We start from the raw sequence: 20,878 nt of genomic DNA on the forward strand, positions 1-20,878 counted from the left end.
TGCTCATTCTATTTTGGTAAAGTAGAAGAATGTCCTTGTTTTTAGGAGATGGTTACTGAAATATTCAGGAGGGAGGTATCATCTGTAGCTAATTAGTGGTTGGGGGGGGAAGGAGGGAATACACACACCTACAGAGCAAGCGAGCGAGAGAGAGAGAGAGAGAGAGAGAGAGAGAGAGAGAGAGAGAGAAATTAAATATGGCAAACTGTTGACGGCTGCTGAATCTAAGTATGTGGGTGTTCACTTAACTATTTATTCAACTGGTCTGCATGTTGGACATTTTCAAAATAAAAAACTACAGGGGAAAAACATGTCTCTGTGAGGGACACAGAGATGGCCATCCAGATCCCTCTGCCAGTAAGTCGATGCCCCAGATGTTGGAAGTTGGGGTCAGCAGGAGACACCTTCAGCTGCCCTCCCCTCCAGGGGCTGCCTGGGTTGCACAGCTGCCCAACCCAACGTCATGCCCTTGCAAGGGCAGGGGTATATGAAGGAGGCTTGGCCATTCCTGTTGTCCACAGTAATAATCAATAAACCAACCTACAAAAGGAATAGAAGAGTTTTATTTGAGGCAAACTGAGGATTAGAGCCCAGGAGACGCTGATTCAAGAAGCGATTAAGGGCTTCCCTGGCGGCGCAGTTGTTAAGAGTCCGCCTGCAGGGGATGCGTGCCCCGGTCTGGGAAGATCCCACATGCCGCGGAGCGGCTGGGCTCGTGAGCCATGGCCGCTGAGCCTGCGCGTCTGGAGCCTGTGCTCCGCAACGGGAGGGGCCACAAGGGTGAGAGGCCCGCGTACTGCAAAAAAAAAAAAAAGAAGCGATTAAAACTACAAAATGGGAGGGGCTTCTAAAGGCGAAACCCCCCAAAATGAGAAAAGTTGTTTGTCAAGAATAGAAATTGCAGTTGGCAAGAAGAGTGCTTGTTAAGTAAGGATTGGTTGGGGCCCAACATGGTTGCATAGTTACAAGAGGAGACCTTGAGCGTTTCAAGGTTACAGCGGGCAGCCAGCAGCTATTGTTCTGAGAACAGCTGGTGGTGTCCTTGAGGCTGACACAGTTCAGAAAATTCAAGTTCTCAGTGATGTAGGAACAGGCCTGTGGTGGCCTCCTAGCGGCGGGCTCTCCCTGACACCCCTGAATAAAACTGCTACCCACACACCCTGCTTTGATGTTCTCCACGCCACTTTCCACCATCTGACACCCTCTATGCCTACCTGATTGTTTCTTGATTACGCACCACCACTACCGCGCGTGCGCCGCAAGAGCAGGGATTTTGGTCTGTTTTGTGGGTTGCTGTGGACCCGGCAATCTGTACACCACAGGCTCAGCGTGGGCTGCGCGCCTTTGACACCCCATTGGCAGAAGAGGAAACTGAGGCTGGGGAGCTAAGCCGCTTGCCCACGACCACCGGTGGGGACGAACGCCCCTCCCCAACCCCTTCCCCCGCCACCCCCCCACCCCCCCACCGCCCCACCCCCCCACCGCCCCACCCCCCCACCGCCCCACCCCCCACCCCCCCACCGCCCCACCCCCCCCACCGCCCCACCGCCCCACCCCCCCCACCGCCCCACCCCCCCACCCCCCGCCACCCCCAGCCTGGGCGGGGCTCCCCGGCCCTTAGGGAGGCTGTACGCGGGGCGGGCCCTCAGCCGTCAATCTCGCGCCCCGCGGCTGCAGAGTGGAGCGCGTGGTGGCCCGGAGTCAGCCCAGGGGGTGGGGCGAGGCGCCGCGGCCAATCGCGGGGGGCGAGGGCGCCGGGCCTCACAGGGCCCGTCTCCAATTGGTCATCTGCTATTACGCCACATCTTGGGGCGAGCGGCTTGGAGCGCGCGGGTAGGAGCGGGTGCGGAGCCGGGCGCGGACACTGGCGCTCAGGTAAGCGGGCCAGCTGCGCAAATGTGAGACGCGCGCAGGGGAGCGGGGGGGCGAGCAGATCCGGGGGCGTGCGCAGGTCAGGGGTGGGATGGGTGCGCGCAGGAGCGTGGAGGGGGGCTAGTGTTCTGGCGAGGAGATGCGTGCTCAGGTGGGCAGGGGTCCGTGCAGGTGAGCAGAGGCCGGAGATCTAGGGGCGCAGGTTGGCCACTCGAAGACGACCTTTCGGAGATGCTCCGTCCCCCGGTGGTCGGGAGATCCCGGGGGAGCCGGGGCGGGGCGGAGCCAGGTGGGGCTTCCTGGGCCGGGTGGGCCGGTTCCTTCCTCGGGTGCCCCGCGTGAGCGGATGCAGTTTTCTGTTGAGAAAACGCGGATAATTTGTCTTTGCTCACCGAGAAGGTGGGAGCAGGTAGCAGGAGACTCTGAATTGCTTTACTAGGAATAGATTAATGGCGGGGGGGGGGTCGATGCACGGCGGGCAGGGCAGGGAGTGCTCACAAAAGACCAAACGCGCCCTCTTTTCTTTTCCAGCCTTCACGACTAACTTAAATAATGATGTATTGCCTGTTTCCTGGACATTTTATAATTTTATGAAAAAGGTTTTTAAGGGTAGGAATTGCTCTGGTGAGATTCCCGACAAAAGGTAAAGAAAGGAGACAGGAAAGTTGGAAATGACGAATCGTGTTTTATCAAAAGTGGTGTGAGAGATCTGTCATTTACTGGGTGTTTCCTGAGTGTCCGGCACTGGGCTGGGTGCTTTGACCTTAATTCTCAGAGCAACTTGTGTACTTCGCATCGCCCCCATCTTACAGATGGGGAGACTGAGGCTGCCGAGAGGTGAAGTGACATGTAGAGTCATGTACTTAGCGGCAGAGCCGGGGTTCAAACCCAGAGATACCGGCGACATGACTTTGGTTTCGGGGGAAGAGCCCCATCGGCAATGCCTGCATTTAGTTGGGGATGGGGGTGGGGATGAGAAGCTGAGAAGCTTGGGGTTTGCAGAGGCCAGGTGGTGGTTGAGCAGCCCCAGGCACCTTGAAGGTCCCCAGGAAGGTGGCAGGAACAGGCCTGAGGAGGATGGAGTTACTCCACCTGTAGGACACTCGCCACTCAAAAACCAGGACGGTTTGCCAGGCAGAAACCCAGAAACAACCATGCACAATTAATTCTTGGAAAACTTCCCACAAAATCCTTTTGTGTAACTGCTGCTAAAAAAAAAAAAAAAAAAAAAAAGTGGCAGATTTATGCAGCAGATCTACCTGTTTATGTAGAAAATCTACCTAGTAGAAAGCTGCTTTCTAAGATAAGAGAAAGTGAAGAAGCAAACTTACAAAAGAATTTAGAGGTAAACGAATTTGGGGGGAAAAAAAGGAGGGAGAGTGGGTGTGTATCGTGTGACAAGTAGCTCGTGAGACAATCCGGACAATACACAGCAAAATTCAGTGACTCCAGGGACTGGATTGAGGGGATTTGTTGTCTGACTTTCAAACTTATGTTGCAGTGATGGTGTTACAGTGAGTGTATATTTTGAAACTTTCAAAAAACAGAAACCCTAGGGCTTCCCTGATGGCGCAGTGGTTGAGAGTCCACCTGCCGATGCAGGGGACACAGGTTCGTGCCCCGGTCCGGGAGGATCCCACATGCCGCAGAGCGGCTGGGCCCGTGGGCCGTGGCCGCTGGGCCTGCGCGTCCGGAGTCTGTGCTGCGCAGTGGGAGAGGCCACAACAGTGAGAGGCCTGCGTACCGCAAAACAAAAAACCCAAAAAAACCAAAAAGCAAACCAGAAACCCTGTATCTGCAGTCAAAGCTGCAGTTTACCCTTTAGAATTAGAGGTCAGCGTTTCTGGAATTTCCTTCCAGGGCTCACACGTATTTCTGGAGACCTCAGAAGCGCCCCAGGAGCGGGTTGCCGTGCCCCAGCCAGGACCTCAACCCTCCCCAGGGAAGTCAGGCCAGAGCTGTCCAGTGCCAAGCACTGGAAAGGGCCAAGAGCAGCCTCTGCATTTGGCAACTGAGGCTTGTGAATTGCATGTGCCAGTTGAGGGAGTGACCACACCATCGTCAGAGGGCTGGGGGGATGCAAAAAAGCTGCAGGTAAACCCAAGAATGACCCCCAAAATCACTCCCCTATGCCTTGAGAGCAGATGACCTCCCTGACCCTGGAGAGAGCCACAGATGTTCCCAGAATTGTGGATCTAAGGACTCCCAAGAGCTGTTACAACAATTTCATCGTTGCTAAATTATTTTATTATACAAGTGTCCACTAGAAAAACTAGGAAAGGGAGGGGGGAAAGCCCACGTGGATGTCCCACACTACTGAGGGTTTTGGTATATGGCTTTTTGAATAGCTTTTTAGTGATAGACTGTCTTGCAGCTTGCCCTTGTGCTGTAACATACCAGGGGACTTTTTTCCATGTTAAGCTCATTCTTTTTAACAGTTGCTGAGTATTTCACTGTACCGGTGTGTCAGTGTTTCTCGCACCTGTGGGTTTACACAGCCATCTGCATGTGTCCCAGGATAAATTCGTACAAGTAAATGCTGGGTCACCCTGAAGGTCTACCTGGCCTCTGGAACTGGTCTCCTACCAGGAGAGCAGCTGCCCAACTCTCACTGGTTCTGAATTGTATCGTTCCTTTAAGTCCAAGTTGGGGCATGTCTGTATTTTTCAGTGTCTACCACTCCTTGGACTAACAAATTTCCAAAACAGAACCCCTGCTGTTCCGATAACATTCCAACTAAATGTTTCTGTATGTATGTTAGGATAGTACCTGGCACAGCACTCAAAGATTGGCTATCGTCATCACTACTCTGAATTTTACTCCACGGCCTCCCAAGTGTGTCACAGAGGGTGGCGTGCCCACAGACCCAGCTCCGTCCCTGTAGGTCTGTGCTAACAACTTGCTCCGCTTTCCTCACCTCAACCCCCTCATCTGTAAAATGGGCCTAATGACGGCAACTCTCCAGGATTGGGGTGGGAATTGTATGAGCTAATGGGTGCTTGGAGCTTGGTAGATGCTCAATAAATAGTCGCCCCCTGTGATAGGTTGTATCATCCAATATCTCACGTTCTTTTAATACCATGCTGCTTCCCCATCAGGAGTCAGAGCCTGCTTCCCCTCCCCTTGAAAGCTGGTGGGCTTGTGACTCAGTGTAGCCAGATGAATGTGCTGGGCTGACGTGGGGCAGAAAAGGCAGCTTGGACACCTCCTCCCACTGCCTTGAGTCCGCCATGCTGGGAGGAAGCCCAAGCTAGCCCACACCGAGCGAGCACGTGATGAGCAGCCGCTCCGGGACACCCCAGGCCATAGCTACTTAGCCAGCCTCCCCAGATTCCCAACCCACGGGAACAATGAAAGAGGACGAAAGACTGTTTGTTTTGTTTTGACCGCACCCCTCAGCTTGTGGGATCTTAGTTCCCCGACTGGGGATTGAACCTGTGCCCTTAGCAGTGAAAGCATGGAGTCCTAACCGCTGGACCGCCAGGGAAGTCCCGAAAGATTGTTGTTTTAAACCACTACGTTGAGGAGTGATGAGCTGTGCAGTGGGTAACAGAACCCTCTGGGGTTGGGCCTTGCAGGTGCCTCCCCCTTAGACCTCTGCCAGGGCAAACTTCACCCCGATGCCCTGCGTGAGCCCCGCTGAGCCTTCCTGAGGCCTGGGTGGTGCTGGTGGCGGTGTCGGCAGTAGCCGACTCTCTGGGGCGGACTCTGATGGGGCTTGGGTAGGGCTCTGAGCGCTTGGCCCCGTGACCTCATTTACCCGACAGAGTAAGTTACTTTGCGGATGAGGAAACCAAGCCTAGCGGAGAACTTGCAGCCTTGAGGGTGACATCTGGGCCTCCTGGGGGCTCACCATGCCATCCCATCCCTGCCATGGTCCTGGGTCTCTGATGCATCTCCAAATACCAAACCCTCAAGATGCCGAAAGAACTGCCACGGGGCTTAAGCCTTCTGTTGTGTGGACCCCGAGCTGTCGATGGTGATGTTCTCAGCTATAGAACATTGGAGACACTCACCCGGACCGCTTTGCTGTGAGGAACCCACAGACGTCTCCCCCGCCGGGGCCACGTAGTGGCCAGACTGGCCCTTGAGGTTCTTACGATTGCAGGACGCCTTCAGCTAAAACCATCATGGAACGTTGAGGAACGAGATTTATTGCTCACAGGTCCTGTGGGTACATGCAGCCAGATTGTGGGTAGAAAGAGGGTGCGGGTGTGGGGCTGGGCTCTGCCTTTATGAGGGCACGAGGGCGGGGTGTCTAGGGTTTCACGGGGTCACTCCTTATTGGTGAATTTAAAGCATAGGAACAGGAATTAGGGTGTGGGAAGGGAGCAGCGCGGTTACTCAAGCTGTCAGTCGCTAGGTTACCCTGGACTTCCTGAATGAGGACCCTTCGTGGGTTGGGGGACGCCTTGGTCCTTACCTGGTGGTTCTACTGGTGGCTGCGTGTTTATTCAAGGTGGATGGCTTTTGAAATGGATGCTTACTGTCGGGCACTCACACTGCATCATCCCAAACCCTCAGGAGAAACGTCCCTTTATCTTTCGCCGGTGGAACTCAAAATCCGATCCAGGGAGCTGACCAGGGTGCCAGAAAGCCCCCAGGCATTTCCCTGGCTCCTTCCCGGGTGTGGACACGAAACCTCCTTTATCAAGCTTTAACAACAAGCGCAGAACCTGGTGTGTGTTTGTGTGTGTTGTGGGGGTGGGGAGGGGTTTGATACCCCAAGACACTCAGGAGGGTCACAGGTCCAGTAAGTCTGCTGAGAACCAGCCTCCGAACCCAGATTACTGTCAGTGATGCCCTGTATTCTTGGGATCTCACTGGCTCCTAGAACGTGCGGTGGGAATGTGCAAGCTCCAGCGGGGCTTGATCCAGGTCGATGGCACAAATGGCTTGTAGGAACGGTTCAGAGGCATGTGCGCTGCCTGGTGTGAGTCTGCAAAGAAGCCAGCTTTGGCTCGTTGCTGCTCACCAGCTCTGTGTCTCCCGTGCTAAGGCTCATCTGCAAGACAACTCCTCCGTGAAGCCCTCCATCCAGCGCTGCCCGTTGTGAATCAGTGCTTACTCTTTGGCAGACAGTGTGGGTGCCAGGCAGAGAAGCTGCGTGAGAAGATTGCCTTATCCTGGGGGATCCCCACCTGCGGGGGCCTCTTGTGCTTTTGAACCCCTGGGCGCTGAGCTTGCACCTTTCACTTGGTTCCAACGGTGGGCCTCGAGAAAATATCACTTGGGTCCTTATCTGCCTGTGTCTCCCTGAGTCTCTTCATGTCCCCTACAGGACTTCGTTCAGCGGGTTGAAAAGGATCAAGCAGGCCTTGTGGAGCGTGGGAATCTAGCGACTTGAAAGGGGGCAGTTCAAGAAGGAAAACCTGCGTTCTGCCATGAAACCACTTGATAAGAGGTTGGAGGTAAGCCCATCTCAGCACTGCTGCTCCTGGGCAAAGGCAGTGACTTTTCAGCTTTGGAAAAGTAAAGGCAGCTGGTCCATCAGCTCTTGGTATCAATTCTTGTCTGATTCTTAGCAAAAAAAATAAATTACATCCAGAATACCACCCTGTGCCCTATTTTCAGCCATCTACTGCCAAGGATGTTACTTACACCTTTATTAAAAATTCAGTGCTTATGACAGAGAGGTGAATGAATGCTATTTTAAGCTCAGAATAATTATTTGGGCTTGTTTTAATCCCTAGAAGATATGCTTCTTCCTTTTGGCTTTCCACATTTAGTTCTCAGCCTATACATTTCTGGCCCTTTTGCAATTTTCCAGCATGTTAGATCAGAGTAACTGCTATTACCAGGCTCGGTATTCTGTGTTTTGGGGCTGTAAAGATGGGTGGTCCCCGCCCATAAAGAACTCTTCAGCTTGCCTCGTACATCATAGATGCTCCATAAACTAACCTGTGTAAATTAAATTAAGTGATGTGGCTGCAGTTTTCATTATTGAAAAACTGTAAATGAATATACAGTTGTATTAAAGTAATTCATGTTTGCATTTAGAATAAAATCAATGTTAAGAGGCTTATATATAAAGTGAACAGTTCTGTAACTCATCTTATAGTCTCACTTCCCAGAAGCAAATACTTGTCATTCTCTTAGCTACTTTTGTGTTGTTTTTACCTGCTTCTATCTAAACCATTTCCTTTCAGCACTCCCAACTTGACACGTTTCCTTCTATACATCTAGTAGTCAGTCAATAATCAGAGTTTACATGGTTCTGGCAAAGTTATTATTATTTACTGTTAAGCCAAGTAATGTACTATCATTATGGCTTGGGTTTTTTCCCCCCTTTATATGGCTTTTTAAACTTTCTGGAGTTAATGGTTGCCTCGCTTTTTCCATATACTCAGGTTTCTATGTATCTATCACTAATTTTTTTTCTGCATGTTTTAACAGAGCCATCACACATATCAATAATTTTCCTACACACTCTAACACAACAAAATGTGTCATTTCCATTCCTCCCTCACCCCTGTAGCCATTCATCTTGTGCCAGTGTGGACTGGTTACTTACTGTCTGGTCCACTGCACAGCTGTTATGTTGGGACTTCCTCTTGTCCTTTCACTGGGCATTTCTTTAGCAGCTTTCTTGGATCCTGTGTCTTCTCTGAATAATAGTTAACCTGGGAATAGAATTGTAGGTTGAAAAAAGTTTCCATCAGAATTTTAAGTTTTCCACCCTTGTTTTCTAGAATCCAGCTTGCTACTAGCATGATTCTTAATCCTGGATTTTTTCTGAAAGCTTTTAAGATCATCTTTTCTTTAATGCCTGATATTTTGAACCTTGACAATTGTGAACTTGTTCTAGATGTGGGGATGTCACTGCTTCCCCCATATTATGACCACTGGTTGGCTTGTATGTTGGTACAAGATGAGTGGCTATGGGTGGGAGAGAGGAATGGAAATGATAAATTGTGTTGGAGTATGTAGAAAAATTATTAATATGTATGATAGGTCTGTTAGAGCATTCAGAAAAAAAAATTAGTGATAGATGCGTAGAAACCTTAGAAAATGGAAAAAGTGAGGCAACCATTAACTCCAGGAAAAATAAAAAGTCATATACTGAGGAGGGGACATTTTATATGAGACCTGAATGAGGAGACCTGTAAAGCGTGTTCTAAGCTGAGAAGTAGCAGGTGTCATGAACAAGATAAACCACATTTAAGGATTGGTAGGGAAATCTAGAAAAATGGTACAGATGAACCGGTTTGCAAGGCAGAAATAGAGACACACATGTAGAGAACAAACACACGGACACCAAGGGGGGAAAGTGGCAGGGGAGGTGGGGGTAGTGGTGGTGGTGTGATGAACCGGGATATTGGGGTTGACATGTCTACACTAATATGTATAAAGTAGATAACTAATAAGAACCTGCTTATAAAAAACAAATAAATAAAATTAAAAGAAAAGGATCAGTAGAGACCTCCTTGTGCCTGGAGCAGAGGGCATGAAGGGAGAGTTGGGGGGAGGGGAGGCAGGAGCACATCGTGGGAGGGCTCTGAGCCACAGGCACCCGGGTTCACGTAGTAAGAAGGATGTTCCGCTGTCGTTGGAGAATGAATTGAGAGAAGCAAGAGCAGAAGTCGGGCCATGTGGGAGGTTCTTGCGGGTTCCAGGAGTGAGTCTAAGATGCACTGATCCCTTCCCTGCCTGGAATCTCCCATCCAGGACAAGATAACGAGTAGGTGAATGAAGGAGGCCAGCCCTGTGGGGCCTGTGAACAGTGGCAGGGAGGTGCACTGTCCGTTTGTCACGGGACGATCTGAACGGGGTGTCTCCTTCCCTCAGGGCCCAATGGCTGCAAAATCGCAGTCCAACGATCCCCAAACCAAGAGTCCTGGCAGCGTCACCTTCGGCAAGGCTGCGACCCAAGGGCAGTGGGGCCGTGCCTGGTAAGGCTCTCACCCATCCTCCCAGCTAGAGAGTAAAGCGGGACCTCAGTGAGAGGTTGCCAGCCCTTGGGACTTTGTGAACCTCTTTAAAAAATTCTTTTTATCAGCAAGACTGTTATTAGTAGCAGTTTCCCCTTTTAGAGAGTGAGGCATTCCAAGAAGAAGAAACTAAAAACGGATTCCAAGGACAGCTGGTGCCCTTGTACCGCCCTCACTGAGTAGCACATGGGGGTCATGGTTCTCGAGCCATAGAGTGCCGGGGACTTGGTGAATGTCCCCCATGGCCCAGAACGGGAAGCCTCTGGCCACCTGGGTTGTGAAAGGCCTTCTGCCTTTCGGGTCCTGGGCCCTGGGCTCTCTGGGGGTGCCCACGGGTCTGTCAGCCTTCAGGCTGCTTACAGTGGAGCGTGCAAGTGGGGTGCCTTCCCCAGGCAGTGGGGGCCTTTGCACGGTGAGCCGACAGCCTTCTCTTGGGAAGTGCTGGCGGGTTTGCGCGTGGAGCACAGCATCCCGTGCGTCAGGTCAGAGGGTCAGGAGGGTGCCACGTGACCTCCTACCGCCCGTCCGCCCCGCAGGGAGGTGGACTGGTTTTCCTTGGCAAGCGTCATCTTCCTGCTGCTGTTTGCACCCTTCATCGTGTACTATTTCATCATGGCCTGCGACCAGTACAGCTGCTCCCTGATGGCCCCCTTGGCGGACATCGCCACCGGGCGGGTTCGACTCTCGGACATCTGGGCCAAGACGCCACCTGTGACAACAAAAGCGGCCCAGATCTACGTGGCCTGGGTCACATTCCAGGTCAGCCCTCCCGGCCACCGGCCACCATGCCCAGGGCTCCGCCTCTGCAGAGCATCCCCTCCTGCCGGAATAGTCCTGGCCCCTTGTCGGGGGTGGAGTCCTGGCTCACACTGGCATTCTCATTCCCGGGACCCAGCAGGGAATCACCTGCAGCCTGACAGACTTAGCTTTGTCTTCAGATCAAGGGCACCTGGTGGCATTTCAGTGTCCGACTCGCTTTTGGCTGAGCCTCCTCGAGGTTCAGGGCTGTGCCCAGCCCTGCAGGGACCTGCTGAGCAGGAAGCAAGACCCCGTGGGAGAGCGTGAGGGCGTGGCCCACCAGGGAAGCCCCATATGCACCATGGGAAGCTTATCCTAGGGCTGCCTGTGGGAAGGAGCACTCAGCCCCAAAGGGCCGCTCTCGGTCTCAGCAAAGCCAAGGCTGTGTCCCCAGCAGGTGGTTGCAGAGACCTGTCCAAGGACAGCCTTGGCTCTGCTATGACCCCACTGGCCTCCCAACCAGAAGGAGTTCATCAGAAGGCTGTCTGCACCATGAACTGGGTGAGCAGGTGGTGTTTATTTTCCGAACCCAGGAGGTTTCCAGGGAAACGGTGCTGTGAGATGCCCCCCCTCCCAGTCCCGGGGTTTCCTGACCTGAAGGAAGGCTTTGACCACTACTAGCTGTTTCTCCCCACATTCCCAGCTTTTGGGCTTCAGATTCCCTCTCATTTCAGGTCTCTTGGTCCCTTTGGGTAAAAAGTGATCCAGAGCAGCGAGAGTCACAGTAGTCTAAAGGCAGAAACAGCCCACATGTCCATCGACAGATATGGATACACACAGTGTGGTCCATCCACATGGCGGGATGGCGTTGTGCCATAGAAAGGAATGAAGGTCTGACACAGGCTGCAGCGTGGATGGACCTTCAGAACAGGATGCTCAGTGAAAGAAATTAGCTACAAAGGGACAAATCCTGTCTGATCCTGTTTATATGAAAAGTCCAAGATAGGCAAATCCATAGAGACAGAAAGTGGGTTAGTGGTTGTCAGGGGCCGGTGGGCAGGGGCCGAGGGGAGTGACTGCTTGTGGGTGTGGGGTTCCCTTTTGGGGGGCTGAAACTGTTCTATAATTAGACATTGGGGAGGGTTGCACGAGCTTGGGGGTGCACTGAACACTTCGGTGAACACTTTGAAAGGGTGAGTCGTACAGAATGCGAACTAGTGGGTTCTCCCGAGGGGAGTGTCCCGTGGGGAGACGGCTTGGGTGCTCTGAGTAATGATGAGTTTCCTGTTCAGGGCCCTCTTCAAAGCCCACAGTCAGCCTGCAACCGGAGCTCCCGGAGCTGTAAACTCTCCTGGAAGGAATAACTGGCTATGAGTAGGCTTTCTCCCATTCCTTCGGTGCCTTCCCATTTATCATCTCGTTTAATAAAGGAAGGCTGTGTCGAAGCACAGCCAGGCCCTCCAGCTCACAGGGAATTTAGCTGAAAACCTCTGTGTCTCAGGTGCTTCTGTACACGCTGCTTCCTGACATGTGCCACAAGTTTCTGCCGGGCTACGTGGGGGGCGTTCAGGAGGGCGCCATGACTCCCGCAGGTAAGCTGGGATCCGCCCCTGCTCCCCATCGCCTGTGCCAGCTCTGCCCTCCCTTCATCTCACGGGGCCTCCCCCACCCCCGCCCCCGTGCAGCTTCCATCCCAAAGGCTGCCCCCGGCAAAGTAAAAACTTTGCTTGGGAATTTCCACACCCCGGGACTGCCCCAGATTCGAGGTGGGAAGTCACCTTCTCAATCAGGGAACGGAATGCGCCCTGCCCCACACTGGCTGTGTAGCTGGAATCACGGAGCATCTCCCCGGCGGCAACGCTTCGAATCCCCCAGGGGCACCTGGTGGGGTGGGGCTTTTGTTAAGGGGCCCTTAATGGTGGGGCTGCCTGGCCCATTCATTCCCCACAGTCACTGAGACCACACCCCAGCACACAGAGAGCACCTGGTTCCTCAGGGAGGCTGCTGGGCCCCCCGCCAGGTACCCTAGGGGATGCTCGTCAGCTTCTGCTGTGGCTCAGCCCCAGCCTCCGGCAAACTGCAGGCTAGTGACTCAGCCTCTGGCTGGTTCCTGACATTCTGCACTCTCTCACCCTTCCAGGAACTCAGCAAGCAGGAGCGGTTAGTCCCCGGCTCACAGCGTGAGGTGTGCCGCTGGCATTTTGACCCTAGGGGCCCAAATTGCAGCAGCAGCTGACCGGCTGTCAAGCCTGGGGTCTGGGGACCCCGGCAGCTGACGCCCAGAAAGGCGGTAGGGCCGGAGCCAGGAGCTGTTACAGCTGGGAAAACGCCTCCACTCCCCCCTCTACCCTCTGCAGGAATCGTCCACAAGTATGAGATCAACGGCCTGCAAGCCTGGCTCATCACGCATCTCCTCTGGTTTGTTAATTCCTACTTCCTCGCCTGCTTCTCTCCCACTGTCATCTTTGACAACTGGATCCCGCTGCTCTGGTGTGCCAACATTCTGGGCTACGCTGTCTCCACCTTCGCCATGATCAAGGGCTACTTCTTCCCCACCGATGCCCGAGACTGGTACGTCCTCAGCGGCCGGTCGAGCCCAAGATGGAGAGTAGGTGCCTTTTTCTGTTACCTTGGGCTGGGAGGTTGCAGAGCCCTGAGGATTGAGAATCCTTGAAGGAGGAGCTTCAGGGAACCTGGTGGGCTCTGGGAAGCATCCTTTCCAAATGTCTGGGTGGCTTCTCCCACCTTAGGGAGGATGCAGTTGAACACGGCCGAGTCCATCTTTGGTGGCCGAGCCGTGTTGTGTAGGGCTGTCAGGGAGCAGGGGGGTGGAAAAGGCAGCTCCTGGTCGGGGGGCAAAGGCAGTCCATCACCTCTTTTTCTGGAACGTCAGTGTGGCCTGAAACAGTCTTAGTGAGGGGTCCTGTTTTCTCAGTGGCTTTAATGTAACAACTTCCCAGGGAGAGCCCTACTGATTGGTGTCCATTCTCATGGAGCCCTGGGTTGGATAGTTATCAACCATGCATCCATCTCTCCTTCATCTATCCATATATCCAGTTCTTCGTCCTTTCATCCACCCACCCATCCACCCATCTGTCCATCCATCCATCCATCCACCCATCCATCCATCCATCCATCCACCCATCCAACTCATCCATCCATCCATCCACCCATCCATCCATCCATCCACCCATCCATCCATCCATCCATCCACCCATCCACCCATCCATCCATCCATCCACCCATCCCTCCATCCATCCACCCATCCAACTCATCCATCCATCCACCCACCCATCCACCCATCTGTCCATCCACCCATCCAACTCATCCATCCATCCACCAACCCGTGCACCCATCCACCCATCCATCCATCCATCCATTCATCTCCCCATCCAACCACCTACCCATCTATCCATCCCCCATCCCTTCCTCCCTTCCTCCCTCCCTTCCTGTCTCCCTGTATCCATCCATTCACCCAATGCACCCATTCATCCAGCCCATTCATCCATTCATCCATTTATCCATCCATCCACGTATCCCCCCATCTCTCCCTCCCCACCTCCTTCCATCCGTCCATTCATCAAGAGATGTTTGTTGGGTTCCTCCTGTAGACAGGTGTAGGCAGAGGGGCTTTAGGTATAAACAAGATTCTTATTCTCGGGGTGCTTACATTTTAGTTTGGGGGTCCAAATGAAAATAAAGTATGTTTCCTTTAACTGTTACACCTAAACTCTTAGGAAATGTGTTTGGTTGGTGGTACTTTGAGCTTGTGTGATTTTTTTATCAAATAATGAGGTTGGTCTTCTATGACTCATGGAAATCATTTTCTCTGCTTTATAATCACATCCCCTATTGTAGACTTTGTTTATTTGGCTTCTTTCTACTTATCCTAACTGAGGGAAATGGACACAAAAATATGCTTCTCTGACTAGCACAGAAATCCCTGTGTATGTACAGCAAGTTATACTTAATGAAGGTCTCCACATGGGTTATCGTGGCTGATTGTCTGATCACTCCTGGAGAGGGCTATGGGTCAGGTAACCAGGGTAATGAAACATTAAACTTGCCCAGCAAGGGATGGGTGTGGGCCCTGGAGCCAGGCCCCTGGCTCTAAGCAGCATGCTTTTTTTCACATCTACCTTGGCATCACTTATAACTCCCTTGCCCACGGGAGACCCGAATGCCCTGTGAGTCTTTCAGAATAAAATCTCTGTCCAGTCGAGCCAGTTGGACAGCTCACCTGTGCTGTGCCTCCAGGGAGCCTGGAGTGGGGAGGAGGACCCTGGGTGCTGGCCCAAGGGAGGCTTAAGCACAGATACAATCTCCCCACCTTCCCTGGAACACAGCGAGCAGCTCAAGGGCCAGAGATGAACGTGGAGTGAAGTACTGGGTCTGCGGGGAGAGAGGGAGGCTGACGCGACCTCTGTTTGCTGCATCCCTGCAGTTCACGGCAGGTCTCCCCCCAGGTCATCTCTCTTGGGCCTGCAGTACCCAGGCTGGGCTGAGCACCTGTGTCCGTGCCAGCCAAGTAGGCCACCTGTGAGATGCGCTCGTTAACGACACGCATCTGTTCTTTGTATTTTAAAGCAAATTCACAGGCAATTTCTTTTACAACTACATGATGGGCATTGAGTTTAACCCCCGAATTGGGAAGTGGTTTGACTTCAAGCTCTTCTTCAATGGACGCCCCGGGATCATTGCCTGGACCCTCATCAACCTGTCCTTTGCAGCCAAGCAGCGGGAGCTCTACGGCCACGTGACCAACTCCATGGTCTTGGTCAACGTCCTGCAGGTAGCCCCTCTGTGGCCCAGGGGGGTGGGAGCTCTGACACCCGGTGGGCGCTGGGGAAGCCTGAAAGCCGGATAGTTTTCAAAAGACCATAAGCTGCTGCCTTTACAAGGGGGTCGGCCCCCTTCCCACGTGTCTCTGGTCAGTACACGGCCGCTCCTGTGTTGCAGGCCATCTATGTGCTGGACTTCTTCTGGAACGAAACCTGGTACCTGAAAACCATTGACATCTGCCACGACCATTTTGGGTGGTACCTGGGCTGGGGGGACTGCGTCTGGCTGCCGTACCTCTACACGTTGCAGGTGAGGAGTGGGGGCAGGGAGCCCCCCATCACACGTGCACAGCGCAGCAGCACACTGAGCTGTAAGGCCCCCGGGCACCCCCAGCGCTGCCCTCGGAGCTGACACAGCCGAGCACGTGCCGAGGCTTGTCCTCACCCAAGTGTCTGTTTTTTTGGGGGGTGTGGGGTGGCGCCAGATCCTGGAGAAAGGAGGCTGCTCCCCTGTTTAGGAAGAAGAGAAGGCTTAGTGTATGAGTCAGCACAGGCCACTGTAACAAATACCACGGACCAGGCGGCTTAAACAACAGGGTTCATTGTCTCCCCATCTGGAGGCTGGAAGTTCAAGATCAAGGTGTCGGTAGGGTTGATTTCTCTGAGGCCTCTCTCCTCGGCGTGTAGACGGCCGTCTCCTCCCTGTGTGCTCACGGGGTCGTCCCTCTGTGTGTGTCTGTGTCCTGACCTCCTCTTCTTATAAGGACCCCAGTCCTACGGGATTAGGACCCACCCTAGTGGCCTCATTTTACCTTCATCACCTCTTGAAAGAAAGATGCGCAGGTCCAAATACAGTCACAGTCTGGGATGCTGGGGGCCAGGACTCTGGGGGACACGACTCAGCCCATAGACTGAGAGAAGAAGATGATGCGGAGTAAACTTTGGGTCAAAAGAAATGATTTGGGCGATCTGGGTGGATGGAGGTGGGTATTTGTATTCACGTGTGTTCAGATCTTAATGCTGAAAGGATGAGAGGCCTTCTTTCCTTCCGTCGTTTGCATTTAAGCTTTGAGTATCTACACGCAAGAGTGGAGGAGATGCAGGGGCCCTGCGCTCTCGGAGCTCACAGCTGGGGAGGCAAAGTCCCTGACACAGGCAGTCCAGTGCGGGGAGGGGGAGCTTGACAGGAAGTGGGGTGCTGAGCCCTGAGAGAGGACCAAGGAGGAGCCCCCAGCCAGCAGGTGGGGGTCAGCAAGAGCATCTCGGAGCAACCACAGCCAGGCTGAGAGCAGAATGATGAGTCTCAGGGTAAGAACATTCCAGAAAGGTGGAGCGGGGACTATATCAGGGTTGGGGGGAGGGCAGAGGGGGACACTTAAGGCACAAGACAGTTCAGCGTGGCTGGGACACAGGACATGGGGGTGGCAGGAAGCCTCGCCTGATTGGAGGCTGGAGGATCAGAGGCCAGCACCGGGTGGGAGGCCTACAAGAGGGGAATGTTCCAGACGAGAAGAGGATGCTGGGGGTTGGGGGGCACAGGCTCCGGGAAGAGTTCCCACGAGTAATGAATCAGGCCGGGTCCCCAGGAGAGCCTCAGCACACGCTGCAGAGTCGAGGGTAGAAACCTCGACTGGGGAGCCCGAGGGACCTGGGTCTGCACCTCTGTAGGGCTGGCAGCCGGGGGAGGGGGCCTTGAGCTTGTCCCTGAGCGTCTCTGAAAAAGCAGGGCGGACATCACCTCTGTTAGGGCTGGGCATCTTCGTTTCTGCACCCGCTGTGTTCGGAGGCTGTTGGGGAATAGGGGAGAGGCCTCACCATCAAGCCCCCCGCACCCCTCCCAGCTCACAGAGAACAGCCCTGCTTTCCTCTGCATGGCATGTGGGCTCCTGTGTAGGGTGGCTGCTTCGAAGACCTGGCCAGATGCCCACCTGCTCGTTTTGTAAGCAGGTATGAAGAGGTGTGGCAGTGGGGGAAAGCAGGTTCTAGGGCACTTGAAGGATTCGCAGTGGCCTGCCTTAAACAGGTTGTGCAGGGGTGGAGAGGACCAGTGCTGACAAGCCTTGTAGGCTGACCAGGATGTGCACAGGCAGGTGGTGAGTGGTTATGGCCAGTTCTGCGGGCGATGATAACGGGGCCTGTGTTGCCTGGCTGACTACCCTGTGCAGCATCCTGAAGCAAGAGCGCTGGGAAAGCAGGAAAATCACAGCAGAGTGAGCAGGGCAGAGGGGAGAGAGCCCTGGGCTGGGGGCCAGAAGTTGTGGACTCTGGTCCCCACGCCGGATCCTCTGGACGGACCCTCTGGACTCATTTCTCTGCTTGGCTGGTTGCAGGCTCACTGGTTCCCTGATTTTGTGAACACCATTTTCCAAGCATGCAAAACAGTAGCAATAGATCACACACACACACACACACACACACACACACGTATGTGTGTGTATTTGATTATGTGACTGTTGTCCATTCAAGTCCAAAATCTTCAGGGCAACCAGCAGGCTGGAGGTCCAGGGAAGAGTTGATATTGCAGCTTGGTCTGAAGGCCTTCTGCTGGTGGAATTCCAGGGATTCTTTTATTCTTAGGGCCTTCCACTGATTAGATGAGGCGCACCTACATTGCGGAGGGTGGTCTGCTTCATTCAGTCTAATTGGAAACATTAATCCCATCTAAAAAATACCTTCGTAACAGCTAACGTTTGACCAAGTGTCTGGGTCCCATGGCCTAGCCATTGTGACACATTAAATTAACCATCACAATGTTATATTCAAATAATACTTTTAATATTGTTATACAATATATGATATATGATATACATGTGTATGTATATATGTATGTGTAGATAGATAGGAAGGTAGCTAGGTGGGTAGGTAGGTGGATATGGAAATTTGCATATTTATTTGTCTGATCCCACAGCAGTCCTCCGAGGCAGGCGCTTCTATTTACAGGAGAGGAAACCAAGGCAGGGCACAGGGGCAGCTGGTCAGTGGCAGCCGGTCAGGCGCACAGCAGGGGTTTGAACCCAGGCCGTGCTCCCGACCCGCGGTCCCGCTCAGCCCGCTGACCTCTCCCGCTCGCCCTGCAGGGTCTGTACCTGGTGTACCACCCCGTGCAGCTGCCCACCCGCTACTCCCTGGGCGTCCTGCTGCTGGGCCTGCTGGGCTACTACATCTTCCGGATGGCCAACCATCAGAAGGACCTTTTCCGCCGCACGGACGGGCGCTGCCTGATCTGGGGCAGGAAGCCCAAGGTCATCGAGTGTTCCTTCACGTCGGCCGATGAGCAGAAGCACCGCAGCAAGCTGCTGGTGTCCGGCTTCTGGGGCGTGGCCCGCCACTTCAACTACACCGGCGACCTGATGGGCAGCCTGGCGTACTGCCTGGCCTGCGGTGGCGGCCACCTCCTCCCCTACTTCTACATCATCTACATGGCCATCCTGCTGACCCACCGCTGCCTGCGGGACGAGCACCGCTGTGCTAACAAGTACGGCCGGGACTGGGAGCGCTACACGGCTGCCGTGCCTTACCGCCTGCTGCCCGGAATCTTCTAAAGGGCCGACGCAGGGAGAGCCCCCAGCGGGGGAGGGAGGAGAGCTGGAGTCAGGTCCACTGGGGCAGCATAATCTCCGCTCCACACTCCAGGAGCCTCCGCGTCCTCACCTGAAAAATGCAAACAGCTCGGCACTTGTCCTGAGTGTAATTCCGGGGGCTTACACCAACTGCCTTCTCACCAGCAGAAGTGACCAGCTTTCTCTGTGCAATGTCCCCAGGGTGGGAGGATGACCTGGCTGGCTCGCAGATGACGCCATTTCTTCTCTGGGGTCTGAGCCGCCCGCTGCCCAGACAGCAGGAGTCCGATACTGAACGGGATGTCTTCCAGCCCCCGTGGTCAGTCCTGTGCTTACTCTTGCTAAATAAAGTAGAAGTGGACACGTAAGCTGTGCCAGTTATCAGTTGACTGCCTTTCAGCTCCAGGTGCGCCCTGCATCACCTGCTCTGCGGTAGTGAGCTGTGCCTTCAGACTTTTCTCCTTTGCACGTGCACCTCGTTACATTTGTCTGTAGAGGGTGCTAAGGGATGCTGCATGAGTAGGGGCATCTTCTGTTTCTGGTTCTTTTACAGACTTGGCCCAGGCAACCCAGAGAACTTGGCCACACCATCCGGGGGCCTCACCCAAGCCTACCCCAAGGAGACCTGAACCCCAGCCTCAGGGAGGGGACACCCTTCACGTGTTTTCTTACCTTGGGCACACTCCTTGACCCGCAGGTATTCTGTTTTTTTTTTTTTTTTAATTTACTTATTTATCTTTGGCTGTGTTGGGTCTTCATTGCTGCACACGGGCTTTCTCTAGTTGCGGCGAGCGGGGGCTACTCTTCATTGCAGTGCACGGGCTTCTCACTGTGGTGGCTTCTCTTGTTGCAGAGCACGCGTTCTAGGTGCGCGGGCTTCAGTAGTTGTGGCACGCGGGCTTCAGTAGTGGTGGCTCGCGGGCTCTAGAGTGCAGGCTCAGTAGTTGTGGTGCACGGGCTTAGTTGCTCTGTGACGTGGGATCTTCCCGGACCAGGGCTCAAACCCATGTCCCCTGCGTTGGCAGGTGGATTCTTAACGACTGTGCCACCAGGGAAGTCCCCGCAGGTATTCTTGACAGCTCTCTTTAGACGTTACTGCCCTAGTCGAGTTAATAATTCTTTATTCAGGTGTATCTGGGATGTATTGCAGGTTTTGTTCCAGACCACCCCAGTAAAGCGGTTATCACAATAAAGCGAATCACACGGGTTTTTTGGCTTCCCAGTGCATAAAAAAGTTAGGTTTACACGATTCTGTACTCTTTTAAGTATGAAATAGTATTGTCTTAAAAGACAGTGTATACACCTTGATTAAAAAAAGCTTTATTGCTAAAAAATGCCAAAACGATGACCATGGTAACATCACAGGTCACTGATCACAGATCACCGTTAACAAATAGAAAGAAAAGTTTGAAGTACTGCCAGAAATGCCAAGATGTGACACAGAGACACAGAGTGAGCAAATGCTATTGGAAAAATGGCACCGGTAGGCCTGCTGAATGCAGGGTCACCAGAAACCTTCAGTTTGTAAAAAGCGTGATTATCTGCGAAGCACAATAAAGTAGATGTGCCTGTTTTAAACTTTCCCTGTTCAGACTTCTTTGTGGTTTGTCTCCCGATGGGGCCTGGCCATAGACAAGGGCTCAGTTTCTGGTGTGTAGAGGCAATGCCCAGGGAACTTTGGATCAGATGCTTGGGTCCTGCCTCAAAGCTTTGGGCGCCGATCATGGGATTCAGGGGAGGGGTCCACACTTTCCCCACCGTTGGCCCTCTAGTGGGGCCACTCTTGTGCTGGGTGTGAGAATCCGTTCTGTTTGCCAAGGGAAGAAATCCCAGTTTGGCCGCCTGCCCCCAACAAGAGAACGGAGAAGCCACAAAGATGGCAGTGCTACGCTTGCTTCACACCTGCAGGAACCGAGGACTGGGATGTGCTGGGAGCCCCGCTCCCTGGGCAGGGAGGGCAGGTACAGGGCAACGCCTCCCCTGCTCAATCTAGAAC

At 53.6% G+C, this 20,878-nt stretch overlaps 1 protein-coding gene across 4 annotated transcripts; it reads left to right on the forward strand.

Moving 5' to 3' along the window:
• The first annotated feature begins 1,359 nt into the window (after positions 1 to 1,359).
• DHCR7 (7-dehydrocholesterol reductase) lies at positions 1,360 to 20,466 on the forward strand. 4 transcript variants are annotated; one of them, XM_060104745.1, is made up of 10 exons: positions 1,360 to 1,410; positions 7,154 to 7,283; positions 9,661 to 9,764; positions 10,340 to 10,562; positions 12,043 to 12,133; positions 12,899 to 13,112; positions 15,129 to 15,333; positions 15,501 to 15,632; positions 18,400 to 18,797; positions 19,436 to 20,466. In XM_060104745.1, exons 2-10 carry the CDS (start codon positions 7,257 to 7,259, stop codon positions 19,509 to 19,511), a joined length of 1,470 nt encoding a protein of 489 aa, XP_059960728.1. In that variant the 5' UTR covers positions 1,360 to 1,410; positions 7,154 to 7,256; the 3' UTR covers positions 19,512 to 20,466. The 4 variants fall into 4 exon arrangements, with proteins under 4 accessions (XP_059960728.1, XP_059960726.1, XP_059960725.1 ...); XM_060104743.1 differs by lacking the exon at positions 1,360 to 1,410 and adding an exon at positions 1,800 to 1,875; XM_060104742.1 differs by lacking the exon at positions 1,360 to 1,410 and adding an exon at positions 6,449 to 6,551.
• The last annotated feature ends 412 nt before the right edge of the window (positions 20,467 to 20,878 follow it).

The sequence above is a fragment of the Mesoplodon densirostris genome, chromosome 7 (genome assembly GCF_025265405.1).
Source record: "Mesoplodon densirostris isolate mMesDen1 chromosome 7, mMesDen1 primary haplotype, whole genome shotgun sequence".
In the NCBI taxonomy this organism is placed as follows: Eukaryota; Metazoa; Chordata; class Mammalia; order Artiodactyla; family Ziphiidae; genus Mesoplodon; species Mesoplodon densirostris.